Below are 22,707 nucleotides of genomic sequence, written 5' to 3'. Positions count from 1 at the left end.
GAGACTATTTCCTCCCACCTCTTCAAACAAAATTCATCTAGAATTGATCAATTTCCAACACGATCTAAACAAATTCCAACTCGATTTGAAGAAAAATGGCAACCAATCTGAAAAATTTCTCTCTTGATTTGAAAATTTTCACCTTGGCCGAAGAATTTCCATCAAGATTTGAAATATTTCAACTTGATCCAAGAATTTCCTTCTAGATATGAAACTTTTCACCTCAAATCCAAAAAAATCTTCAACTTGATTTCAAGGATCTCCACTTCGAGTTGAAGAAAATTAAAAGTGGATAAAGAATCAGGGTTTTGTACCATTATGCATCGCCGCCATCAATGGCCACTGAACGGTGCCACCCCCATAGGTTTGGTGTGGCACCTCCTCCCTCTAGCTCATGGCAGCGCCTCCTTTGACATAGAGGGTAGCAAGTGGCGTGGCTCCCCTCTAATACGGTGGATGGCGAGTGATACAACTTCCTTCAACATGGTGGATGCGGAAGGATAAGAGATAGGGAAAGGGAAGAGAGAGAATGAGAGATAGCAAATGGGAAAAAGGCACACAAGTCATTAAAATATAGGCCTCATCCATTTTTTGGCTGTTAGAAACTGACCGTCATAACAGACGCCTGTGAATTAATATTTTGAGGCCAAGGGGTGTCATCTGGCTGATGGGTTGATGTCAAGGTGCAAGTGTTTTTTTCCAAGTGTTATGGTGCAACCGCTGATGGCTGGAATATGAAAATTCAAGATTGCTAGATGTGGTGGGGCAATCGGTTGGGTAGCTGGAGGGGCATGTTTTGATGCTTCTCGAAGCTTGCTCGCCTCGCTTAGCTCACCTCTCCAGGCAAGGAGTCACAAATGCAAGGAAGGCAAAAAAAATTTGGTTCCCTTACCTTGTCATCTCCTTTCCTCTCCCGGGCCATTCGCGTCTTCATCCATTGATTGTCGGTGCTAGTGCACATTTGGCTCCCTATCTTTGTTCCCAAACAATGAGGAGGGCAGGGGCATCATAGGGGCAATGTACTGATGTCAAGACGTTGTTATGCGTTTGCTGGAGGTCGGGATTTAAGATCAGAAGATTTGAAAGGACAATGATGTCGCATATAGGAGGGTGAATAGGTGTTTTTTAAAAATTCATCCTCTTTATCGTTGGTCTAAACTTGCAGCGAAAAATAAACTAATAGATTTTTCATAAGTGAAAATCCTAAATATGATAGACTCAACTAATGCACAATTACCCTAAATAAGTGTGGAGGTTACAATTCTAGGGTGACAAAGATTACTAAAATTTAGCAAAAGATATGCAAGAAAATATTAATTGAAAAACCCTGAAAACACTGTTCACCCATATACTCCGGGTTGAATCCGGAATCTCCAGGTTCAGAGCTGATTGTACAGTATCAAGAGTATTCGGGTTCAATATGGAACCTCCGGATTCAACAGAAAATGAACTCGAAATTGAAATTAAATAGCGCCTAAAGGCTTCCAACTCAAACCAAGTGAGTCATGTGTTCCAAGTAGATCCAAGTAGAACCTACAATCAAATACACACGAACAAGTAGATTGAGTAAAATGCACAAATATTAAGCAAGAACATGAAAACAAGAGAGGAAACACAAGATTTGTTTCCTGAAATTCGGACACCTCCTCTAGAGGTTTCTACATCTCTGTTGGGGGGCTCGGTCACACTTGAGCCGGATCTATCTGAACCCTTTTCCTCTCCAAGCTTGATCACACTTGAGCTTGGGTTTCCACTCTTGATTTCTTTCTTTTTGGAGGCGAAATTGAAGCCTTCACAAACTTCCGCGGCACACCACAACCTTAAGTGCTCACCGGCGACGCCTATCCGCATAGGAGCTCAAAACTCCAAGAGTAACAAATGCGACAATGAATTTTTTGCCTATGAACTTAAATGCTCAAGATGAGATTTAGCTCACTAGCACTCAATCTTTCAATCTCTCAACATAACTCACTTTTATTCTCAAATCTCACGCTAAAATAGAGTGGGGAGAAGTTCTTTTGGCTCTAGAATGTTTTTCTTTCGTGCCCAAACAATAGCAACAAAGGATGGGGGTGAGGGGTTATTTACACCCTTTCCCCAAAATTAGTCGTTACACAGCTTTTTTTTACTGACCTGGAGTATCCGGGTCAACCCGGAGTCTCCAGGTTGGTACTAGAATACATAATCGAGAACTCTGATCGGAGTACAACTCGGAGGATCCAGACAACTACCAGAACCTAGAGTCTTCGAGTCAACCCGGAGTATCCAGGTCAAACACTTAGGCTCTAACAAACCACCTGGCTCGAAGCTGAACCTAGAGACTCTGATCAACCCGGAGTGTCCGAGTTCAGCACAGCCGACCCTTTGAAAACGGCAATAACTTTTGATCCCTAAGTCCGATTTCGACGATTTTGAACTCTACATAAAGCTTATTCAAAGGGATACATATCCCAATTGAATTCATAATCCCAAACATATTTAATCAAACTAGGAACACTCTGAAATCCAATTCGGACACTTCCACACTTTTCACACCGAATTCCTAAAGCGAACTCTCACTTTGGGTTGATTAGAAACTCCTGAGCATTGAGACACGTTAAATATCTCACATTGTATCCTTCTTAATAGTGCGGCATACCTATACTCAAATTTAATTGTAAAACTCGTTTGAACTAATTTGAGCCTTTGAATACCTTCAAGTACAGTTTCTTTCTTTCAAACCTTGAGGGTTGTAAACTTTCATATAATCTTCACTCCATCTCTTCTTGATTCTTCATATGATTGATGTGAATAACTTATAGCTTCTCATGGCCTCACACGGTCCGTTGGTGCAAAGCCTTCACTCGCTCTTTACCACTACCTTGGTCCTTCAGCATCAAGCCATTTGCTTTTTCTTCACCACTGGATGGTCCATCGCAGTCGAGTCTTGCTTGTCCTTCACTATCTTGCCATAAAAAACCATTTTGTATTCGACATCTTTAATAAATTCACTTTATCATATTTGGAGTCCACTCTTATTCTTCGCTCTTGGTATATTGGATTTCAATTCAACTTTTGCCTTCTTATGTATTCTAACCCTTAAGCATAAAGCACACAGGTTAGTCCATAAAACTCTATTGACGATGACGTACCTTTAGTTACTTGATCTCCATAAGTGACTTAGCATTCACGCTTATCGCCAATCTTATATAAGCTTTTCTTTTTTCTTATGGGAATCACTAAGAGCTCATTCATCTTGATGCATATGTCTCCTTTATGCATCACATATGGAACAACTTACTAACAAACTCAACAACATTGTTGTCCATAGGTATTATCATTAATTACCAAAATCACACATAAGGGCTAGATGCACTTTCAAGATTGCTTTGCGTGGTGGTGAGCTTGTTAGTTAGGTATTTGGTGGCTTAGAGTGAGCTTTTGTTCTTTTTGGCTTAATTTAGCAATTTTTCATATTGTTTGGGGTGCAGGAGTTATATCCCATGCATCTATGCTAGTATGCTAGCTCCACCATTGATTTAATAAACAATTTGTTAAAACTTTTTATAAGGGCATGCCCCATAACTTGCGTCCACATTATTTCAATACTCTCCAAAGCGTTGTCCCTATCTTGTGTATTATATACCACAGTTTCTATCTTCCCATCATGTTTTCACATCAAAATATTTGTTACATGTACATTCTATTCCGATTCAAGTTCACTTCTACTCCACCTGTGTTTTTACAACCCAAGCTATCTTTTCGATACAAAATGACCCAATTCTCTATTATTCTCTTCTCTCTCCTCCATGTCACCGGATCTTAAATAGCAAGGCTTAAAAACAGTTGAGATCTCTCTTATTACGATCTATTAGTTTATGACTTTGTCACTATAGTCTTTTCTCGAAGTCAATCTACTGTCATGTAAGTCCAACATGTGTGAAATTTTACATGAAGCTCCATGACTGGATCTGGAATGATATTCTTACCAATGGGACAATACCTCAATTCGGACCATACCAAGCTTAGCTAGAGGAAGAGGTACTCTTGTCCACACAAGCATATATAGACATTGATACTCATTCCAATTTCAATACTGCTCCTGGACATTTAGGAATTTGTATTCTGGGGGTTTGCTTCTTTTATTTTGCCTCTTGCACAGAGCGACATACTTTTTTCCACCATCAACTTCAGGCTTTTTTCCTCCATTAGCAAGGAAGAATTTCAAAATCATGGATCTCTATAACACTCCTTATGGCGCTTTAGTAATTATAAGTTTTATCTATTATAGAACACCACATTCCACAATCCTTGTTTTTTGTAAAATAGAATGACCCACTGAATAGAACTGGTATTCCTCAAGTAAAAAAATGGTGACGACAGAGAATGCGTGCATGCTATTTATTTTAATCTTTGCATATGAAAATTATATGAGTAGACTTCTCCTAAATGAACTTTTTTTTTTGATATTTTTGATTGATTAGGTTTTACAGTTACTATAGAAACTAGTGGTAGAAGCGATATTTTTCATGTATGTTAATGTTAGAAATGGAATTTACTTGTGATTGAATAGAGTAATTGTGCAATTTTGTTGTTTGTAGTTTTGTATACATTAATAACTCTTCTTTTCTGTAGTCTAGTTGAACTCACTATGTAATCACTTCAGATCTAATGCTAGAATCGATGTCTAGATATCTTTCTTTTGTGACCCGCTCAACATCTTGCGAACTGTTTTCACGGCAAAGAAACAAGCAATTAAGATTCCACATTCAACAATTGTGTACATAGAAGGGTGGCAGCCAGGCCTGATGCACTGGTTATGCCCGGTGCATCTCGTATACCCACATACATTTTCTTATGATGTGGCAAATACATGTTCAGTTTGCTCATGCTATATTATCTTTGTCCCAGTAGCCCATCTACATTATAAGTCTTTTTGCCACTGCAGATATATATGTGCATACATTATGTAACTATCCTTACCGGCGGTGGATCTTTAGGGGGTGGGAGAGGCTCAAGCCCCACTAGCTACTGGAACACAAGGGAAAAACAAGTGGTGGTGGAGGAGGAAGAAGAATAAAAAGAAAAAGAGGAAGAGGAGGGGGAGGAGGAGGAGGGAGAAGAAAAGAGCCCCTGTCACATTAGCTCTGGTTCGCCATTGATCCTTACATTTGGTGATTTGTAATTTTGTAGGTTGGTAGCCTTCTACAATCATGTTGCCAGCTAAATGGCCAAGGGGGGCATGGACACTTGGTAATCAATCACAATGGAAGATGCAGGTTGGCAGAAACTAGTAGGGTAAAGAGGAGGATGGCAAGAGATTTGAGAGATTACATGGTGAAAATGAGAAAATGATTTTCTAAGCAAATGTTTGCTGCTGCTGCTGCAAGGAAGGGGGATTGCGGCACACAAGGGGTGGATAGCTACTAACAAAGGAAGAAAAAGGAAAGTGTCATATTAAGAAGGTCAAAGAGGAGTTGGTGTGGGGAGCAAAGCTGCTAGGACAGGTCACAGGTGATACATTCGAAGTGAGCAAGGGATAGCGTCCAATGGTTTGAAGACTACAAGATTGATGCTGATGAAGTGTCTTATATCTCTAGTGTTGGTGGTGTGTTAGCTAAAGGTTTTGATTTTAGTTTCTACTATGTTGTTTCTTCAATCAAAGAATGGCTCTCATTGGTCCAAAGATTGCAAGTCCAGAGTTGATGAAGTGTTTGTCATATTTGTTTGTTTCGGTGATGTCAGTGATCTTGGAGGCTTTGGGTTATTTTAGCTTTTGGTGCTGGTGTGATTGTATGGATTGCCAGGATAGTAGTTATTTTGCTTCTAGCTGTTGCAGTGGGGGTTAGTAGATATACGAGTTGTTGCATCTTTTCATACCCCAGCTTTCTTTCTTTGGTTCTATTTGTTAGCTGAGAGACTGCTATGTAAGAACTTGGTTTCTAATAATAGAAATTGGCATCGTGCCACCTTCTAAATAAAGGTTAATTTATAAGGTTATTGCTCCATAGAATCAATAGACTTTTGATCAAAAGGTCGAGACAACATATGTATGTACCATAAAGTTAAATACATGATTCAAATTGGCACTAACGGTCACCCTCACTTAGAATCTACAAAGATTTACTTAAATACGTATAACTTAGACTTAGACGGGAAAAAAGTGAGCATGAGTTATCAGCTAGACTTCAGCTAGCAGAGATGTCACGAAGTAGCTCATGCAAAGAATGGTACCAAAGATGTTTTTTTCCCTCTGTGGTGTTTTGTGTGGGGAGGCGAGAATAAGTCTTATTGAATTGAAACAGTGCAATATAAGTGAATAAAGATGAAATCATTTGTGCCGAGTAATGTAGTTGATCATTATAACATTTTATTTGGGTTTTGGTTTTAAGATTGAATACCCAAGATATGCGAAACCAACTCACTTACATAACTTTAAAATGTTTGTGTTTTTTTCCACTGAAGACTTAAGATTTGGTGAAATAAAATTCATTGGTACCATGAAAGTTGCTAGCTAGCATTTTGATTCTATTACACACTATAATTTTCGACTATGATGTTATGTATCACTAGTATAAAAGCTAATAATTCAAATATAACTTATGGACTCAGCACTTTTCAGCTTTCTATTTGCTTCTATGAGCTGCAAAACCAAATTTAATTATTTTTGGCACAAAATTTTGTGAAGTTTGTCACAGTGTCGTGTGAGAGAGGGACCGAGATGGTCCCTCCTGATTTAGATGTTCTACTTTTTTTCGAATAAGATAAAATGTCGCAATTGAGACAAAATTATCACCTTTGTGGACTTTTCTTTTTTGCTAGCAATTTAGATGATGCGGTAAAAACAACTTGGATTAATAGATTCACATTAGTTGACTGACACATTCTAATGGACACATAATAATCTATATTTGAGTAAATTAAATCTGGAAATTGCTACAATCAGTACAATTAAATTGGACATTTCACTTTCAAAACTAAATTGTATCTCCGTTTACGCGACGGCTTAGTTTTGCTATTGGATACACGATACAGATGTATTCCACGAGGTGTGAACTTGTCTATTTGTGCTACCAAGTATACCAATCAACTTGTGATGCTAGCAGGTGCTTTTAAAGGAATGAATCAAAGCTAACTTAAAACAATTCATTACATGTACAATTGTTTGCATCCACGCTATGTAAACAGGAGCATGATCTCGCCAATGTGTTGCCTCTAACTTATCTATGATATTTACTACACAATTTTCAATTTTCTTAGCCCATATCCTTATAAAAATATTTGTTAGATATAATATTCCGTCTCAAGTCAATTTCATTTGTCTCTTCTGCATATGTTCTTCTTCTCCCAAGCTAAAAGAAAAACTAGATTCTCCTTTATCCTCCTCCTCTCTATCTTTTCCATGTCAAAAAAAATCTAAAGTAGTCAGGCTCAAAAACAATTGAGATGTATCTATCTCTATCTTTTTCGTATCAAAAAGTCTCAAATAGACAGACTCAAAAACATGTGAGATGTATCTATCCCTATCTTTTTCGTGTCACAAAAACCTCAAATAGACAGACTAAAAAACAGTTGAGATATACATATCTCTATCTTTTCTGTGTTAAAAAACCTCAAGTAAACAGTCTAAAAAATAATTAAAATGTACGTACCTCTATCTTTTTATATCATCAAAAACCTTAAATAAATAAGCTCCAAAACAATTGAGATGTGCCTATCATACAAACCCTGCCCAGCATCGAGTCACTAGCAACCTAGAAATCTAGGAATTTCCATTTCCCATTTTGTGGTTGGACTGTTGTAGCAAGTGTGCGTCAGCAGCTCCTGCTGTGTCGGACGCTTTATCCCAAGCCTATCTATTTATCTCCTCGCCCGCACTACCCTGCCACCGCTGCGTCTGCGTGGTAGCTACCTCACCGCCTCCCAGCAAGCATAACGCCCCCCCCCCCCCCCAAGCCTTCCCCGCCGCCCTCCGATCCGAGCGAGTAGCTCATGGCTCACTCCCTCGCCGCCGCTTCCGCCTCCTTCTCGCCGCTCGCCGCCCGGCGGCGGCCATCCAGCAAGGTGCTCACTTCTTGTCTTCGTAGCTTGCCCTGTGACTGTTTCTTGATTTGACGAGGAGAAAGCTTCGTTACAGATTTGTGGCTCTTGGATTTGTGATTCATGAGGTTCTTGGGTGGTTTGGTTTGGTTGGATGGGTGTCTTTGTTACTGGTGAGGCTTTGGGATGCATTCTTGGGTTTGGTTCGGTGGTTTGGTGCGATTAGATTTCACTTCGCCGAACAGCATAAGGATTTCTTGGTGAGCTTTCTTCTCAGCTCGATAGAGGGGATCTTGTCTATGTAGCTTACATAATCTTTTCTGAGAAATCTGCCTGTGGTTAGCACTTGCTGAGTACAGAATGACTTGGATCAGTGCATAGTGTTTTACATGTTCAGGTGAAGAAGGTAAACAGTTAATTTGAGCTGCTAGCCTGCTACCGGTATAATTTGACTTGCCTTTGAATTGGTATGAAAACTTTGAATTATAGTAGTAATTTATGAGGTAAAACCGAAGTTAGATTACTGGGAGAACTCTCGAATGTTGAAATTATGAGGAAGCACTGAGAGTTTGTTGTCATGCGCCATGATGAATAGATGTTGAGAATTTTGTATATTTTAAACTGCAAAGATTCCAAAGTTACTATGATTAAACAAACCGGCATTGTGGCGGATCGGATGGTTCATATGGCGCTTATTTTAAAACAAGCCTTAGTATTGTATTTGAGGCCGGTCCAGAAGAAAGCAGAAAAGGTCTAGGTGTCACTAAACACAGCATATGACTCTACATGCTTCAGATCTTGCCGAAGTTAAGCAACATTTATTTACCAATGCTTTACTTCTCCACGTCAATGTCTATGTGTTAAGCGAATATAAAATGCCAGCTTTTCTTGTTACAAGTGTACGCTGCCATGTGCTTTCTTGCTGACCTGGAGTGTCCTGCATCATGGGATTCCAAATGTGTACCCCCTCTATTTCTTTTTATACGGCATATTAGGATTTGAAAAAGTCTTTCAAAGTATACTTTGACCATTAATTTCTCTTACAATATATCATCAATTGCTACAAAACCAATATCTTATTAAAAGATACGTGAAATACGAATCTATTGGTACATCTTTTGTACACTAAACATACGCATAATTTGACTAATTGTTGGTCAAAATTTACGAAGTTTGACTTTTCATAATCCTAATATGCCCTATATTTTGAAATGGAGGGAGTACTTGAGTTCCACACAATTAATTTGATATTAGGCCTGGTTTGAAAAGCTTGGTTGATATATGGTTGCATCTTGATCCTTGTGTACTGCACTGATTTCCTGGTTTAGGCATTTCAAAGCCCTGGACTAGATCAGTTCATGAAAAGTTTCAATTTCCAGTACACCTTGTCAGTATATTTTAGATCTTGTACAGGGTGGTATAAATAACATAAACAAAACCTAATATTTGAATGACAAACCAGCTACCGGCTGGCTCTCAAGTCTAAAGGCCTAGTTACTTGTAGGATTTGGAGATCATGTGAGCATACTTGATAGGCTTAGCAAACTCGTATCATGCTATCAATATGTGAGCTCTATTAGCTTCACAATGTTGTGTTGATTATGTACACATTGTTAGTATCAATTTTATAATGAGTTTCCATGCCATATCTGTTGTTTGATTATTTGATTGCACACAGTAGGAGCAGCTTGAACTATGTTTGAGAAAAGGGGTTTTTTGCAGTATATGTAATGTCATTTATACTTTCTCATTGTAGTACTCTATGTTATTCTGTGCATTTATACAATCCAGTTATGGGGACAATTTCTTGGTCCATTTCAGGTGACAAATGTAATTTTGAGTCGGAGCTCGGTTTCCTTCCAAAGCCAGGGGATGAACTTTGTGTCCATCCGTTCAAGGCCAAGTCCTCTTCGGTTTAACATTTGCTGTTCGGTATGCATCGCTTTATTCTCTGTCGCTAACAATGGTTGTTCCAGTTCTAAAGAATTTGTTGCCATGTTTTTGTGATATCCTACCATTGGTGAATGAAGAAGTAACCTATCGGAAATAAACTCTTTTGTATATTCATCAAGGCTATCTTTATTCTGAAATGTCATACTAAATTCTTTAAGTTAAGCAAAATATACCTGGATAATGGCCTGTGGTTAGTCAAATAAAGATGGAAATATTTAAGTATTTATTGTAGAAAGTACAAACTACTAGATTTATGTGAGGAATGCCACCTGATCCATGAAAGCTATATTATTCTTTCCTTGGACTTGTCGACATGGTGCTTGCTGTACTGATCTGAAGTAACACCATTTGTTGGTTTATTGAGCAGGCTAAGAAAGAGACAGTTGACAAGGTTTGTATGATAGTGAAAACGCAACTGGCTCTTCCTGATGGGACTGCTGTCACAGGGGAATCGAAATTCTCTGAACTTGGTGCTGATTCACTGGATACAGTAATCCCCCTCTACCGAAAACAACTGTTGCTCCAAAAACACACCACCACTATAACAACACCAACTTTCTCCTGCAGGTCGAGATTGTGATGAGCCTTGAGGAAGAATTCAACATCACTGTCGATGAGACGAGTGCACAGGACATTGCAACCGTGCAGGATGCAGCAAACCTTATTGAGAAGCTTGTGGTGGAGAAGACTGCATAAGCATCTTAATTCCTCGGTCTGTTGTAAGTCGACGGATTTGGATAATTGGACCTTGTGATGGACACAACATTGCATTCAATCCTTGTTGTATGTTCAATTGTTCATGTTACCCATTCGTTCTTTCTTGACCATTCAAGATGAGATTTTGTATTGATGCTGCTGAGGTTAAATTACCTTCAGAGGCTACGTGAAGCAAATTAAGACAATGTATTCCACTTTCAATTTGTATGTTGTACTTCTGTTATAGAGACACTAATGAACTTATTAAGGGTCAGTGCACATGTGTCTTTTGGGTTTCTGATAAGTCTGAACCAGATGATGTAATTGTTGACCCTGATACAGATTTACGAACACCGGGGGGCTGTTGTGTAACCATAACCTGGATGAGCTGTGTAGCTGCTCATTATCAGATTTAAGTTCTAAACTTAAGATTCAGGACAGTATTAAAAACAAAGTTTTCAAGGAAAAAAAGAGCTAAGGCCATGTTTGGGACACAAGGGAAAAAATATTTCATTTGGAAATTTCACTGTTTGCTATGAAATTACTGTGATATTCTTGAGAAATGGCTGCATCCCGAATGGAACGGGATCCTCTGACAGAAGTCAGTGACTTTATTCCGCTGTGAGCCATTGAATTGAAAATGGATGGACCATGTCGAGCGCTACAGTACCATTAATACAGCAAAAATGGCACGGTATCTGGCGCCGATGGTACAGTAAATTGCTGCGGTATTTAACTTTCCGGTACTGTTCAAATCGTCACAAAACATTGTCCTCCATGACTCGAAGTTAGAGGATTTCGATCCCATCCCAAACAAGCCCCAGCAGCAGTCAGGAACTGTCACAGGACAATTGTGGCCACTCTTCTCTTGGAGAATCCAAGACATGAAGAAAATCTGACAGTTTGGATTGTAGAGAAATGAAATTACAAAAAAAATCAAAATCCTCTGAATAACATAAGCTTCTGAAAAATTAAAAAAAAGGAAAGGAAAAAAATGTCATCCTCTACCTCCTTCGCCGCCCCTCTTCCCCTCCTCCATGGCCGCCTCCCTTCTCCCCTTTCCTCAAAGCTGCAACCTTTCCTCACTTCCCCCAGCAACCCTCCCCGATTCCCGGTCTCCGCCTCCGTCCTAGCCTCCTCCCCGACGCCTCTCCGCGCCGCCGTTGCTCCCGGCGGCGAGCGGGACAACCGCGTGCAGGAGCTGAGGGTGCCCGGTTCTTGGCTGACGCCTGCAGGTGCAGCCCAGGTTCGGTCCAAGATATCGTCTTTTCCCTGATATTTCCCCTCGCTTCTGCAGCAACTTTGTGGCGATTTCTGTAGTTTCCTCCAGTTCTTGGGTGCCAGTAAACAGGCTGTGCAGATTCATGGTGACCGCAGTGTGTAGGATTAGCTGTTTTCTTTGTAGGATGGTAGCAAACTGTCACAGCAAACCATTGTGCACGGCTCAGTTTGTGTTGCTCACATTTCGCACCTGTTTGGGTCATGCCAATGCTCCTTTTGTGTTACCTGTGATCTCTGAATTTCACACTGTGGATTGGGAGACTTGAAGCTTAGATATCCGATGGCCGTGTTCCGCACTTGCGTCGAAATTGCTCAGTAGAACTTAATTAGCTGAATCCAAGTAGAGATGTTGCGTAACACACAAGGGAAGGTGCTTATGTGCAATACGCTGATGCTTTGAATAGGGCAGGAAAAAAGGTAGATGAGCATGAACTGAAACCTTACCATGCAACTCTGAAGCTCACCTGTAGACTTTTGCACTCTGTTGTCGTTACGTATTCGAGTATAGAAATCGTCATGAATTCACCTCCATTTTCTGCTGATCGCCAGGAATCTGAATGGCTGAGGGAGACACTGCACAAGTGGCTCGACGACGAGTACTGCCCGGAGCCGGCCAACGTGGACATCAGCAGCACCGCTGCACGGTCGTACCACGAGTCTCTGACGGCGGGGCAGTCTGACCTGGGAGAGATCTTGCTGAAGATGGCCGGTGACCTTGAGAAGCTGTCCTACCGAGAGAGCTTCCATGGCCCCTTCTCGGCTGCCAATGCTGCGGTACGTCTGATCACGGAGAGGATGGAGTTGTCACCTGAAGATGGTCTGTGACCTGTTCCATCGGATTGGATTGGTCCATTGCGATTGTTCATGGGTAGGCAGGCTGTTAAGTTTCGAAAAATGTTGTGATTCTGAAACTGTAGGTACTTCTAAAGAACATACTGAACTTAAATGACGCTGTTGTTTGCTGGAAATGGTGAAAGTAGGCTTCGGAGCAATCATTTTTTTGTTGAAATTTGACAAAGTAGAGTAAATTTTAAAAGACTAGACCTATTTCGATATTACTGTTAGGAAACTACATATTTCCCTTTCACAACTACACATGCTTTAGCAGAAAGTTTCAATAAACTAAACATTTGCCGGTTCCTATTAAATGTGACGGGATTTGTGTGGGACCTAATATATAATTGTAAATGACATGTGGGGATCCACAGCCAGCGGCAAAAATATGAACGTTCGTTCAATTTGTAGTTTTTTTATAGTTTGCAAAATATGTGTATGTTTATGAAATTACAAAAAAGTTATAATCAAAGCATATACAACTACTTGTTTAAAATATATAACTAACAGATTCAAGTACCAAAATTAAACTTAGGGGCATACATAGTCTAATTTACCATAATTCAGGGACTACCAAACTAAATGTGCCAAAATGAAACTTTCTTTATCTTATTTCTCCTAAATCACTTTGAGTTTAAATTTTAGATACTCATAATCATATATTAGACCATGGCTACATGTCTTGTCACGCACGTCAAATATACGAGTGACAAACCTACAGATCCTCTTTTTTAATGGGAAAACAGTAGGAAAGCACCCTAGATTGCTTATATATATTAAATGTTGTGTAAATTTTACAAAACCACGTATGTTTTTTAGACTACTAAAGAACTAGACATTTCAAAGAATATTTTGACAATTGACAGGTGGATTCTATTTTCCTGATTCCATCGCATGCAATAGGAGTCAACGAATGTGAAGTTTACAAAAAAAAAAAAAAAAAAACGTGATACCAAAGTAGGTGCAGTCATATATATGGAATGCAAACTAAAATGTGTAGTTTTCTAGTGGTTATCTTAAAATGGAGTCATGCTAAATTTAATGTTGTGTCCTTTTGCCCTGAGATGGATCATTACAATCAGAAACAATAGATTCGGGGGAGACATATACAAGGGCCGCTTTGGAACGCAGGTTGAGAACACAATAACAGGGAAAACATAGGAATAATATGTATGTACTCTTGAATCCTACAAGGTTCCGAAACACAGGAATGGAGGGGTGATGTGTTTGGATGGCCTGTAGGAGACGAGACAAAAATTTGAAGGAACTAGAAGAGATAGTAGAGACAGGAAGAGAGTGTTGGATTGTGGCATATTTAAAGTTTATTCATGAGAATGCAAAATAAGGAGGTTTAGTTTCGTATTATATTGTCAGGCAAGGGGATATAGATCAACTTAAATACTTGAGTTCTCTCGCCTCTTTGAAATAGAGAAAATGAGAAAGAGAGAGTATACTTTGCTATATTCACACGCACACGCGTGCGCGTATTCGCGTATTTTTCGCATGACTTGTGGCAGCACAAAATTGCAAGCTCTTTTGCTGCTCTCCCTTTTTAATTATGATCAATGTCATAATCAACCATTTTAATCACGATCAATGCCTTAATTCTGAGAGTTATTGGTCAGTTATGGAGGCAGCAATTAGTAGGCAATTTATGAGAGAAAACGGCTTCAAGAGGGCAGTCATTTTCCTATAAATCCTGGAGACGTCCAGGCTTTTGAGAAGACATCTCTCTGCTCCATATTTTCTTCTCCATCCATCCAGATCACTGTCTTGTGTGCTGTGCTGCCAGATCTCGCCGGCCCTTCTCCTTGCCGTGCACAAGGTTGGAGGGTGAGCGGTATCTCCGAGCCTCTGCTGTTGTGAAGCTCGCACGAGGGACGGCAATAAGGTTTCTGGACAGCGCACCTGCACGACCGCTCTGCACTGCTTCATCTACGATCTGCACGGCAGCGAATCGACACATCGTCAACTTCATCCCTTCATCAACCCGACTGTGAGTTCTTGATGAAACTGATGGATTTTTGGTACTAGTGCTTGTTGCTAGGGTTAAAAGTATGTTCATCTGTTATAGATTATGAAATATGCCTTTGTATAAAATCTGGAATTAGATTTTTACACATATTACCAATAGAGAGCACATGTTTGTTTTCTTAAGGAATTGGGCATAGGATGATAGGAATGCAAATGCATAGGAATTCCGACTACTCCATTCCTTTGTTCCACGGAACCTTCCATTCTATATAAACTAGTTAATTGTTCATGTGTTTTCATGTGTTGTAACAAAAATACAAATATTAGACGCAGTATAAACTCAAGATATTGAGATATGAATATATTATAGAAGTACTGCCGAATTAATATATCAGGAGTATGTCGTAGTTTGATTTTATATAAGATAAAAAAAATAAGAAAGAGATTATCTGCTAATTTTTTAATTAGTAAAACGAGGTTTTATATTTATAGTCGATAAAGAGATGAAAAGACTGAAGAATCAAGATAGATGATAAAGTAAATAAATTATTTGAACTTTATTAGATAAGAAGAGAGCAGAGAAAGTGAAGGTGCAGAACTAGTTTGTGTTTTATATAGTAGAGACTATTCTAAATGGTTAGATCTCTCAAAATTTCTATGAAAATCTTACGGTCCAAATGCGGCCTCAGACATCGAAAGGATGAATTTCGGTGGAGAAATCAGAGGAGTTCTCTTAATACGAAACGATCTTGAAAAATGAGAAATCAGAGGAGCATAGCTGCATAGGGGTACAATAATTCAGCATCCACAGGGGCACAAGGTCTCCTCTCACACTGCCCATGAGGGCACCCATGGCTCACTTCACACGTCGGCCCCACCTGTCGGTGCCTGCCCATGCCTTCCTGCACCCACGCCAGAATTCCACCGGCCGCCAGCCCAGAGGAAACGCAGCAGCGCTTCGAGATACGCCACCAACCAAAGGCGCAGGCAAACCCCCTTCGGTTCCCACCAACCACCGCGGCGACGCCGGGCTCCCCGATGGCGACGGCGATGTCAGTGTCGGGAGTGGCCCCGGGGGCCGCGGCCGTCGCGCGGCCGCGGACGCTCGTCTGCGTGCCGGCGACGGCGCGGGCGCCCCGGGAGATGGCGGCGGAGCTGGCCGCCGCCGCCGCGCTCGGCGCCGACGTGGCCGAGCTCCGGCTCGACCGCCTCGCACGGTTCGCGCCGCGACGGGACCTGCCCGTCCTCCTCGCCGAGCCCCGCCAGCTCCCCGCCCTCGTCACCTACAGGTGGGTCCGGTCCCAGCCGCCCCGCTCCGGGTTTGTGGGAAGGGGATTGGGTTCTTGCTTCTCGTCCGTGAAAACTTTTGGCGCGTTCTGAGAGAGCTGCTTTAGTATAATTGAATGGAAAAATTGGATTTTTACTTTAGAGTGTGTTGTCATCGTGCCATCAGATGAACAATTCGTATTTTTTTGGGTTAATATTTTATCAACATGTCAGGATGTTTTCAGCGACCCTAGGCTAAGTATATTGCTTGATGTTGGTTGCACAGGCCGAAGTGGGAAGGAGGTGAGTATGAAGGCGATGATGAACCGCGGTTCGAGGCGCTCATGTTGGCAATGGAGCTGGGAGCTGAGTACGTTGATATTGAGCTCAAGGTTGGCTCTGCTCTCATTCCTTGTCATTTGAGGAAGTTAATCAGAAGACTTGTCTGTGGTGCTAATTTGCAAAGAAAAATGTCTTTGTTTGATTCCAGTATCGTTTCAAGCTTAGTGAAATGATAAATATAAGTTTGTGCATAATGTCAATTAGATATGTCTTTAAACCAGTGAATATGTTGGCAGTTAGTCACTATAGCCGTGTCTTGTGCAGGTTGCCGATAAATTTATGAAACTTGTCTCTGGGAAGAAACCTGAAAATTGTAAGCTCATCGTTTCATCTCATAACTTTGAGAACACTCCATCGACAGAGGTGCTTGGAAATTTAGTGGCTCAAATACAAGCAACAGGGGCGGACATAGTGAAAATTGTAACAACTGCTACTGAAATTGTTGATGTGGCAAGAATGTTTCAAATACTTGTACATTGCCAGGTGAGTTTAACGTCTGACTATATTGAAGTTTCGTGAAATTTCATTTTGCATAAAGAGTTTAGTTCATCTCACTGTTGTTTATTGCTTCATAGTTCATAGCATGTAATCTGCTGCTGACCCTTAGTTTAGGGTTTACTATGATAATGTTCTCCATGAGAAGACTGCTTTAGTGAGATCCAAACTTTTGTCGCCATAGTCTAACTTTGGTTATAGATGATTCATGGCACTCTATTACTCTGCTAATCTGAAAAGTGAAAACAAGCGGGTAAACTCTCAATCTCTGGCAGGTAAGTTGTACTAGGATAAAACCACTGGTACTGCTTGTATGGAGTATAATTGGATAGCTAGACTGAAATTACACCCTTTAGATTTGCTCTGGTGAATTGATCAAATTTCCATGCTGCAGTATGAAACCTCTGATTTATTATACCTTGAATTGAAGATCATTTGTTTAAATTGATCCAAAAATATATCTTATAGGTAATATTATCTATGATTTCGTAATTTTTAGCACAACAGAATAAGTTGATCCAAATTTTTCTTAGTTAGGACTTAGGAATGCACTTGTGATGCACAAATATTGGGTTAGAGCTTTTCACTTGAGAAATATAATGTGCTATTTGTTGGTATCCATTCTTCATTCTCAGTTGCTTTAACATGATTCCTAGTTCACATCATCTTGTTTTTGAATAATGAATTAGGAAAAGAAGGTGCCGATCATTGGGCTGGTAATGAATGACAGAGGTTTTATTTCTCGGATTCTTTGCCCAAAATATGGCGGGTACCTTACTTTTGGGTCTCTAGAAAAAGGAAAAGAATCCACACCTGCACAGCCAACAGCTGCAGACTTGATAAATCTGTACAATATTAGGCAGATAGGCCCAAATACCAAGGTCTTTGGTATTATTGGAAAGCCAGTTGGGCACAGTAAAAGCCCAATTTTGCATAATGAAGCTTTCAGATCAGTTGGTTTCAATGCTGTGTATGTGCCGTTTTTGGTGGATGACTTGGCTAAATTTCTTAGTGCCTACTCGTCACCAGACTTCGCTGGTTTCAGGTAGTTAATCTTAGTGTAGTGTGCCAAATAATCTGTTGCAATGATGTTATTCAATTATATAGTCTATTCCTTCATGTCTGACCAGACCTTTATTCTTTCCATCCAATTAAATGGACTGCAGTTGCACAATTCCCCATAAGGAAGCTGCAGTTAGGTGCTGTGATGAAGTCGACCCTATTGCCAGGGTAATTTAATTCCCATTTTTTGTCTGTCATTTATTGGATTGCTTAACCCTTTAGCGCACCCAGATTAACAAATGGAAGCATGACATTTGCTTCAGGACATTGGAGCTGTTAATACAATTGTTAGAAGGCCTGATGGAAAACTTGTAGGCTACAATACTGACTATGTTGGTGCTATTTCTGCTATTGAGGATGGAATAAGAGGTTTCTACATGCCGCTACTTTATAATATTGTTGTATTATCGCCGATCAACATTCAAATCTAATTACCGGTTGGTCCAATTTGCAGCATCGGCTGCATCGCAACCAACAGATCTGACCACTTCTCCACTGGCTGGAAGGCTTTTCGTTGTTATTGGGGCTGGTGGCGCAGGGAAAGCACTAGCATATGGTGCAAAAGAAAAGGGAGCAAGAGTTGTAATTGCAAACCGTACTTTTGGTATGCACTTCTTCTGGACCCTTCTTCTCCACAGGTTTTATCATAAACCTGCACAGATTACATGCTACACACACTAGAAAATGCCCAAGTTATCACATTGGATATTTACATTGTTATCACATTTAATCATTCCAAGTGTGTTTTCTTGTGTCTCAAAAGTCAGCATTCACTTTGAAGCTCCTTCATGACAGCGCTTTTCTAACAAATAAATACAGAGGTTATGTCTTGTAGGTCAAACCTCGCAGCTTTTAACCTTTCGCTTATAGACTACTACATGCTTATTTAAGATGGTCATTCATTTGGTTTTGAAATTTTTAATTGTGTTCTATACATCCAGTAATAGAATGTCTTTGTTCTGAATCTTTTCTTGATAACTTATTGCGCTGTTATGATAAAAACTTGTTTGAGAAATATGTATAATGTTGATAAGTCAAAGTTTCTTTAACTTTCCAGCGCGTGCTCAAGAACTTGCCAACTTGATTGGCGGGCCTGCTTTGACTCTGGTGGATTTGGAAAACTACCATCCGGAGGAAGGGATGATTCTTGCAAATACAACAGCCATTGGAATGCATCCAAATGTCAATGAAACTCCTTTATCTAAGGTTTTAAACTCACTTTCCCGGTTTATTGCCGATTGTAATCGATATATTCCGCCTTTCTAGTTTTGTCTAATGACAAATATAACCTTGCAGCAAGCACTTAAATCCTATGCTGTTGTCTTTGATGCGGTCTACACACCAAAAGAGACCAGACTACTCCGAGAAGCTGCAGAATGTGGAGCTACAGTTGTTAGCGGTCTGGAGATGTTTATAAGACAAGCAATGGGTCAATTTGAGCATTTCATGGGCATGCCAGGTACATTGATTGTCCTTTTCTTATTCTGTTTCTAAAGCAATAGCCATTAGTACTTCTTACATCATTTCTCCTATGAATCGCTGTACAGCTCCAGATAGGTTGATGCGTGATATTGTTCTGACAAAGACATAGTAAGGTGTGTCCAAAGAGCAGCCTTCTCTTCAATCATAATTTCTGCAAAGTTGATTCGAGTTGTGTGTCCTCTACTCCTTTTAGCTTCTTACTAACTTTTAGAAACCGCTTTCTTGAACACAGGTGCAGATATAGGTTTCATCTCACTACGTTTCTCCTATTGCTTGCCATGATTCAGTGTCGTGACATTTGCATTTTCCCAAAATTTCCAATTTGCTCATTGTTCAGTAGAGAATCATAGATTGACATGATTTTTTTTCTGTCATCAAGGTTGAAGAACCTGTTTAATCTTTGGATGGGTGCAAGCGGTGCTACCTTTTGAGTTTCAGCTCCATACATGTTTATATGAAATTTGCTTGGCCATAATATGTACAGTTCTACCGGTCCCCATTGGCAGCAATTGAATAACTTTTCTTATTTTCAGTAAATGACGATAAATTTCGAGGAATTGCAAATTCGTTGGACAACCCAACCCTAACATCATGAAGCCTCGTCTTTGAGCGATTCATCCATGCCTGCGGCTTTCCACTTTTTTTTTTCCCTTTCAGATTTGGATTGAGCGATCAGTTTGCTATTCAGCCGTTGTAAATGAGATTGTGTCGACTGAAACATTTTAGTGTATGTTATTTGTATTAGTCCAAAATTTTCCTCTCCCAATTGTGTACATCAAAGAACAGTAAGGAAGCTTGCATGGGATTTTGTAGTAAAAATATGCTGTTGTGGATCAAGCATGATATGCCCCATTGTCCCATCAGGATATCAGATTTGCTTCCCTTTCATCTACGGGTTGCTTCTTGTAGTTATGCTGCAAGATGCTCCATTGCCATTTATCAGAGTGAAATGTTGTGGCGCCAGAAGTAAATGCTGGAACCTCGCGTCAGTTCAATGAAATTTGCGGGTTTTTTTTTCTCAAACATGTAGAAGAGCTGCGTGTTATTGTATTAAGAAGAAGAGTGATATAGTTTATAAGGGAAATCGGGTTCAAAAACTTTACAAGCAGTGTAATATAGACCGCGGAGCCGAGCTCACGCGCAAGACAAAAAGAGAAAGAAAGAACCCTAACAAATTGGGTTCGAAAACTTTACAAGCAGTGTAATACAGATCGCGGAGCCGAGCTCACGCGCAAGACAGAGACAGAAAGAGAAAGACAGTGGTCGACGAGGGAGTAGCGCTCGAGGGTGAGGAGGACGAGATCGCGCCACCAATTGTAGTGCGAAGAGAGCGGGTCCAACACGAGCGGCACGAGGGCCTTGATGTTCTGGACGGACGCAACCTAAGCGTGAAGGTTGGCAACGGTGGCAGCCTCGTAGAGGGTGTTAGCGTCGTGGTGACCATCGCCATCGTCGTCAGGAAGGCCGTCGTCGTCCTTGATGGGAGGGTCGACGCGGTCACGAGCCGCGATAGCCGCACGCTCAAGGTTCGCGGCGACCGCGTGTTCCTGCTCCAGAGTGTCGAGGGCGGCACGCACACGGGCCTGCACATCAGCAGTTGCTTTGGCGGTCGCATCGGCAGCGACGACGAGCGCTTCATGCTCCTTGGCAGCCTCTTGGTCCCGAGCTGCGGCGGCCGCGCGCGCCTTGGCAGTGGTGGCATCAGCCTCGCGCTTCTGCGCAGCGTCAGCAGCTTCAGGGGGTTCGGGCTCCATGTAGCGATGGGTAGCGATTGGTGGCGGCGGCGCGCGCAGCAATATAGGAATTAGCAGAAGTGGTAGGTCACGGGATCGTGGAAGCCTCGTGATACCATGATAGCGGAGGAAATCACGCGTAATTAAGTTATGTTCCTGGTGATAACACATGTTACATATATAGGCCAACAATCGATGCTATCCTCCTCAAGATTTATGGAAACAGGATCAAGGGTAGGCACGGTTGGAGGCCAAACGTGATCTCCGCATGCAGGCCAACAGAAGGCGGCGCATGCAGGCCTAGGCATGCACACAGGGCACAAGCCTGGCATACTAATCAAGGGTTGCTAACACCAAACCTTCTAAACAACCGGTCGACAGAGGCTCGTCAACAAACAACCTGGCTAACACATAGCAAACAGGCCGGCACAGAGACACCATCCGACACATTAGGTCAACCAAGGGCACCCACAGCAAGCAATGCAACCAAGCAAGTAACTGCGCCTAGCTAGCACCTCGATCAAAACACTCGGACAACCTAACAGGCGGAGTCCCGCTCACACACCTGACAACCCAAACGATCGGCAGCTCCACGCCGAACCATAAGCAAAACGGGTCCTGGGATGGTTTTCTACAGATGGAACAACTATTTTAACAAGAATTGCAATTGGAACAATTATAATGTTATATTGTAAGAATATGCAGTGCAGGTATCAGTTTACACTTTGCAGGGATGGTCTAATTGTATCCTCTCTCTCTGCCAAAAAAAAAAAAATGGAAAACCGATATGGCAATAAGCATTAACTGATGCTGAGAAGCCAAGTGTACAACTTGCTGGGAGAAAAAAAAAAAGGCGCAGGGAGAAAAATAGGAGCATTCCTAGAATTGAACAAGTGACCTCTCGCACCATAAGTGAGAATCATACCACTAAGGTAACACGTTTAAAAGTAACGCAAGTCCTTCCGGACCCATAGAGTACTATACTAGACTGGAGCAGTAATTGCAGAGGACAGATTAGTAAATAAAGATCCAACCTTTTCGTTCCTCATTTACCTCCCCCGAATCTTGCAAAAGTCGTATCTATCTTCGCATTCGCCTCCCATCAAACCCCTATCTTTTCTTCCTCCCAATGACTTGAATTCCGTCCTTTCCCCAAGCTCAAATCTTTGAAAGTTCTACGCCGCTGACTCAAAAACAACAACAAGAAGAGGAAAACTGAGCAAGCCGATTTGGCGTGACTCAAAACTCAAACGCCCCATGTACCTCCCCTGTTTCAGCAATCCATGTGATGCTTCATCACTTTTCCGCGCATAACAATCAACAGCACCTGGGCAACACGTGAGAAAATCCCAAAGAGAAGGAGCCCTAATCCACAGCGAGCGCATGCACCACATCGTTGTCGGATTTCACCTTCTGGCAATCTACTGAAAATATACAAGTAGCCTTGTGAATGAATCTAACAGATGCTCTAAACCACATTATGAGGGTCCATTCCATCACCGGTTCTTGGATCAGTAGCTGAGATCACAGGTCAGTTGGCGATTGTGATGTTGTTCAGGGCGCAGAACAA

General features: G+C 41.1%; 3 protein-coding genes across 6 annotated transcripts; all 3 read left to right on the top strand.

The window, feature by feature from the left end:
* The first annotated feature begins 7,873 nt into the window (after positions 1–7,873).
* LOC133906132 (acyl carrier protein 1, chloroplastic-like) lies at positions 7,874–10,942 on the top strand. The gene is made up of 4 exons (XM_062347924.1): positions 7,874–8,043; positions 9,841–9,951; positions 10,340–10,462; positions 10,540–10,942. The coding sequence occupies exons 1-4, from the start codon at positions 7,972–7,974 to the stop codon at positions 10,666–10,668; spliced, it is 435 nt and encodes a 144-aa protein (XP_062203908.1). The 5' UTR covers positions 7,874–7,971; the 3' UTR covers positions 10,669–10,942.
* Positions 10,943–11,627: 685 nt separating this feature from the next.
* On the top strand, positions 11,628–12,917 carry LOC133906131 (uncharacterized). Its single transcript, XM_062347923.1, has 2 exons — positions 11,628–11,914; positions 12,499–12,917. Exons 1-2 carry the CDS (start codon positions 11,663–11,665, stop codon positions 12,772–12,774), a joined length of 528 nt encoding a protein of 175 aa, XP_062203907.1. The 5' UTR covers positions 11,628–11,662; the 3' UTR covers positions 12,775–12,917.
* Positions 12,918–15,636: 2,719 nt separating this feature from the next.
* LOC133906230 (bifunctional 3-dehydroquinate dehydratase/shikimate dehydrogenase, chloroplastic-like) lies at positions 15,637–20,241 on the top strand. 4 transcript variants are annotated; one of them, XM_062348066.1, is made up of 11 exons: positions 15,637–16,046; positions 16,310–16,415; positions 16,630–16,848; positions 17,550–17,905; positions 18,027–18,090; positions 18,186–18,291; positions 18,377–18,526; positions 18,980–19,128; positions 19,219–19,381; positions 19,470–19,517; positions 19,938–20,241. In XM_062348066.1, the coding sequence occupies exons 1-10, from the start codon at positions 15,652–15,654 to the stop codon at positions 19,511–19,513; spliced, it is 1,752 nt and encodes a 583-aa protein (XP_062204050.1). In that variant the 5' UTR covers positions 15,637–15,651; the 3' UTR covers positions 19,514–19,517; positions 19,938–20,241. The 4 variants fall into 4 exon arrangements, with proteins under 4 accessions (XP_062204050.1, XP_062204051.1, XP_062204052.1 ...); XM_062348067.1 differs by having other exon boundaries at positions 19,784–20,241; XM_062348068.1 differs by having other exon boundaries at positions 19,637–20,241.
* Positions 20,242–22,707: the final 2,466 nt, after the last annotated feature.

The sequence above is a fragment of the Phragmites australis genome, chromosome 23 (genome assembly GCF_958298935.1).
Source record: "Phragmites australis chromosome 23, lpPhrAust1.1, whole genome shotgun sequence".
In the NCBI taxonomy this organism is placed as follows: Eukaryota; Viridiplantae; Streptophyta; class Magnoliopsida; order Poales; family Poaceae; genus Phragmites; species Phragmites australis.
This window is presented reverse-complemented; position numbering and strand designations above follow the sequence as displayed.

Coding starts and splice junctions, on each gene's coding strand:
- LOC133906132 (XM_062347924.1), top strand. CDS start 7,972: ATGGCTCACTCCCTCGCCGCCGCTTCCGCCTCCTTCTCGCCGCTCGCC. Junction 9,952..10,339: donor GGTTTAACATTTGCTGTTCG/GTATGCATCGCT, acceptor TTTATTGAGCAG/GCTAAGAAAGAGACAGTTGA. Junction 10,463..10,539: donor GTGCTGATTCACTGGATACA/GTAATCCCCCTC, acceptor TTTCTCCTGCAG/GTCGAGATTGTGATGAGCCT.
- LOC133906131 (XM_062347923.1), top strand. CDS start 11,663: ATGTCATCCTCTACCTCCTTCGCCGCCCCTCTTCCCCTCCTCCATGGC. Junction 11,915..12,498: donor CGCCTGCAGGTGCAGCCCAG/GTTCGGTCCAAG, acceptor GCTGATCGCCAG/GAATCTGAATGGCTGAGGGA.
- LOC133906230 (XM_062348064.1), top strand. CDS start 15,652: ATGCCTTCCTGCACCCACGCCAGAATTCCACCGGCCGCCAGCCCAGAG. Junction 16,849..17,549: donor AAATACTTGTACATTGCCAG/GTGAGTTTAACG, acceptor ATAATGAATTAG/GAAAAGAAGGTGCCGATCAT. Junction 18,527..18,979: donor AATTGCAAACCGTACTTTTG/GTATGCACTTCT, acceptor TTAACTTTCCAG/CGCGTGCTCAAGAACTTGCC.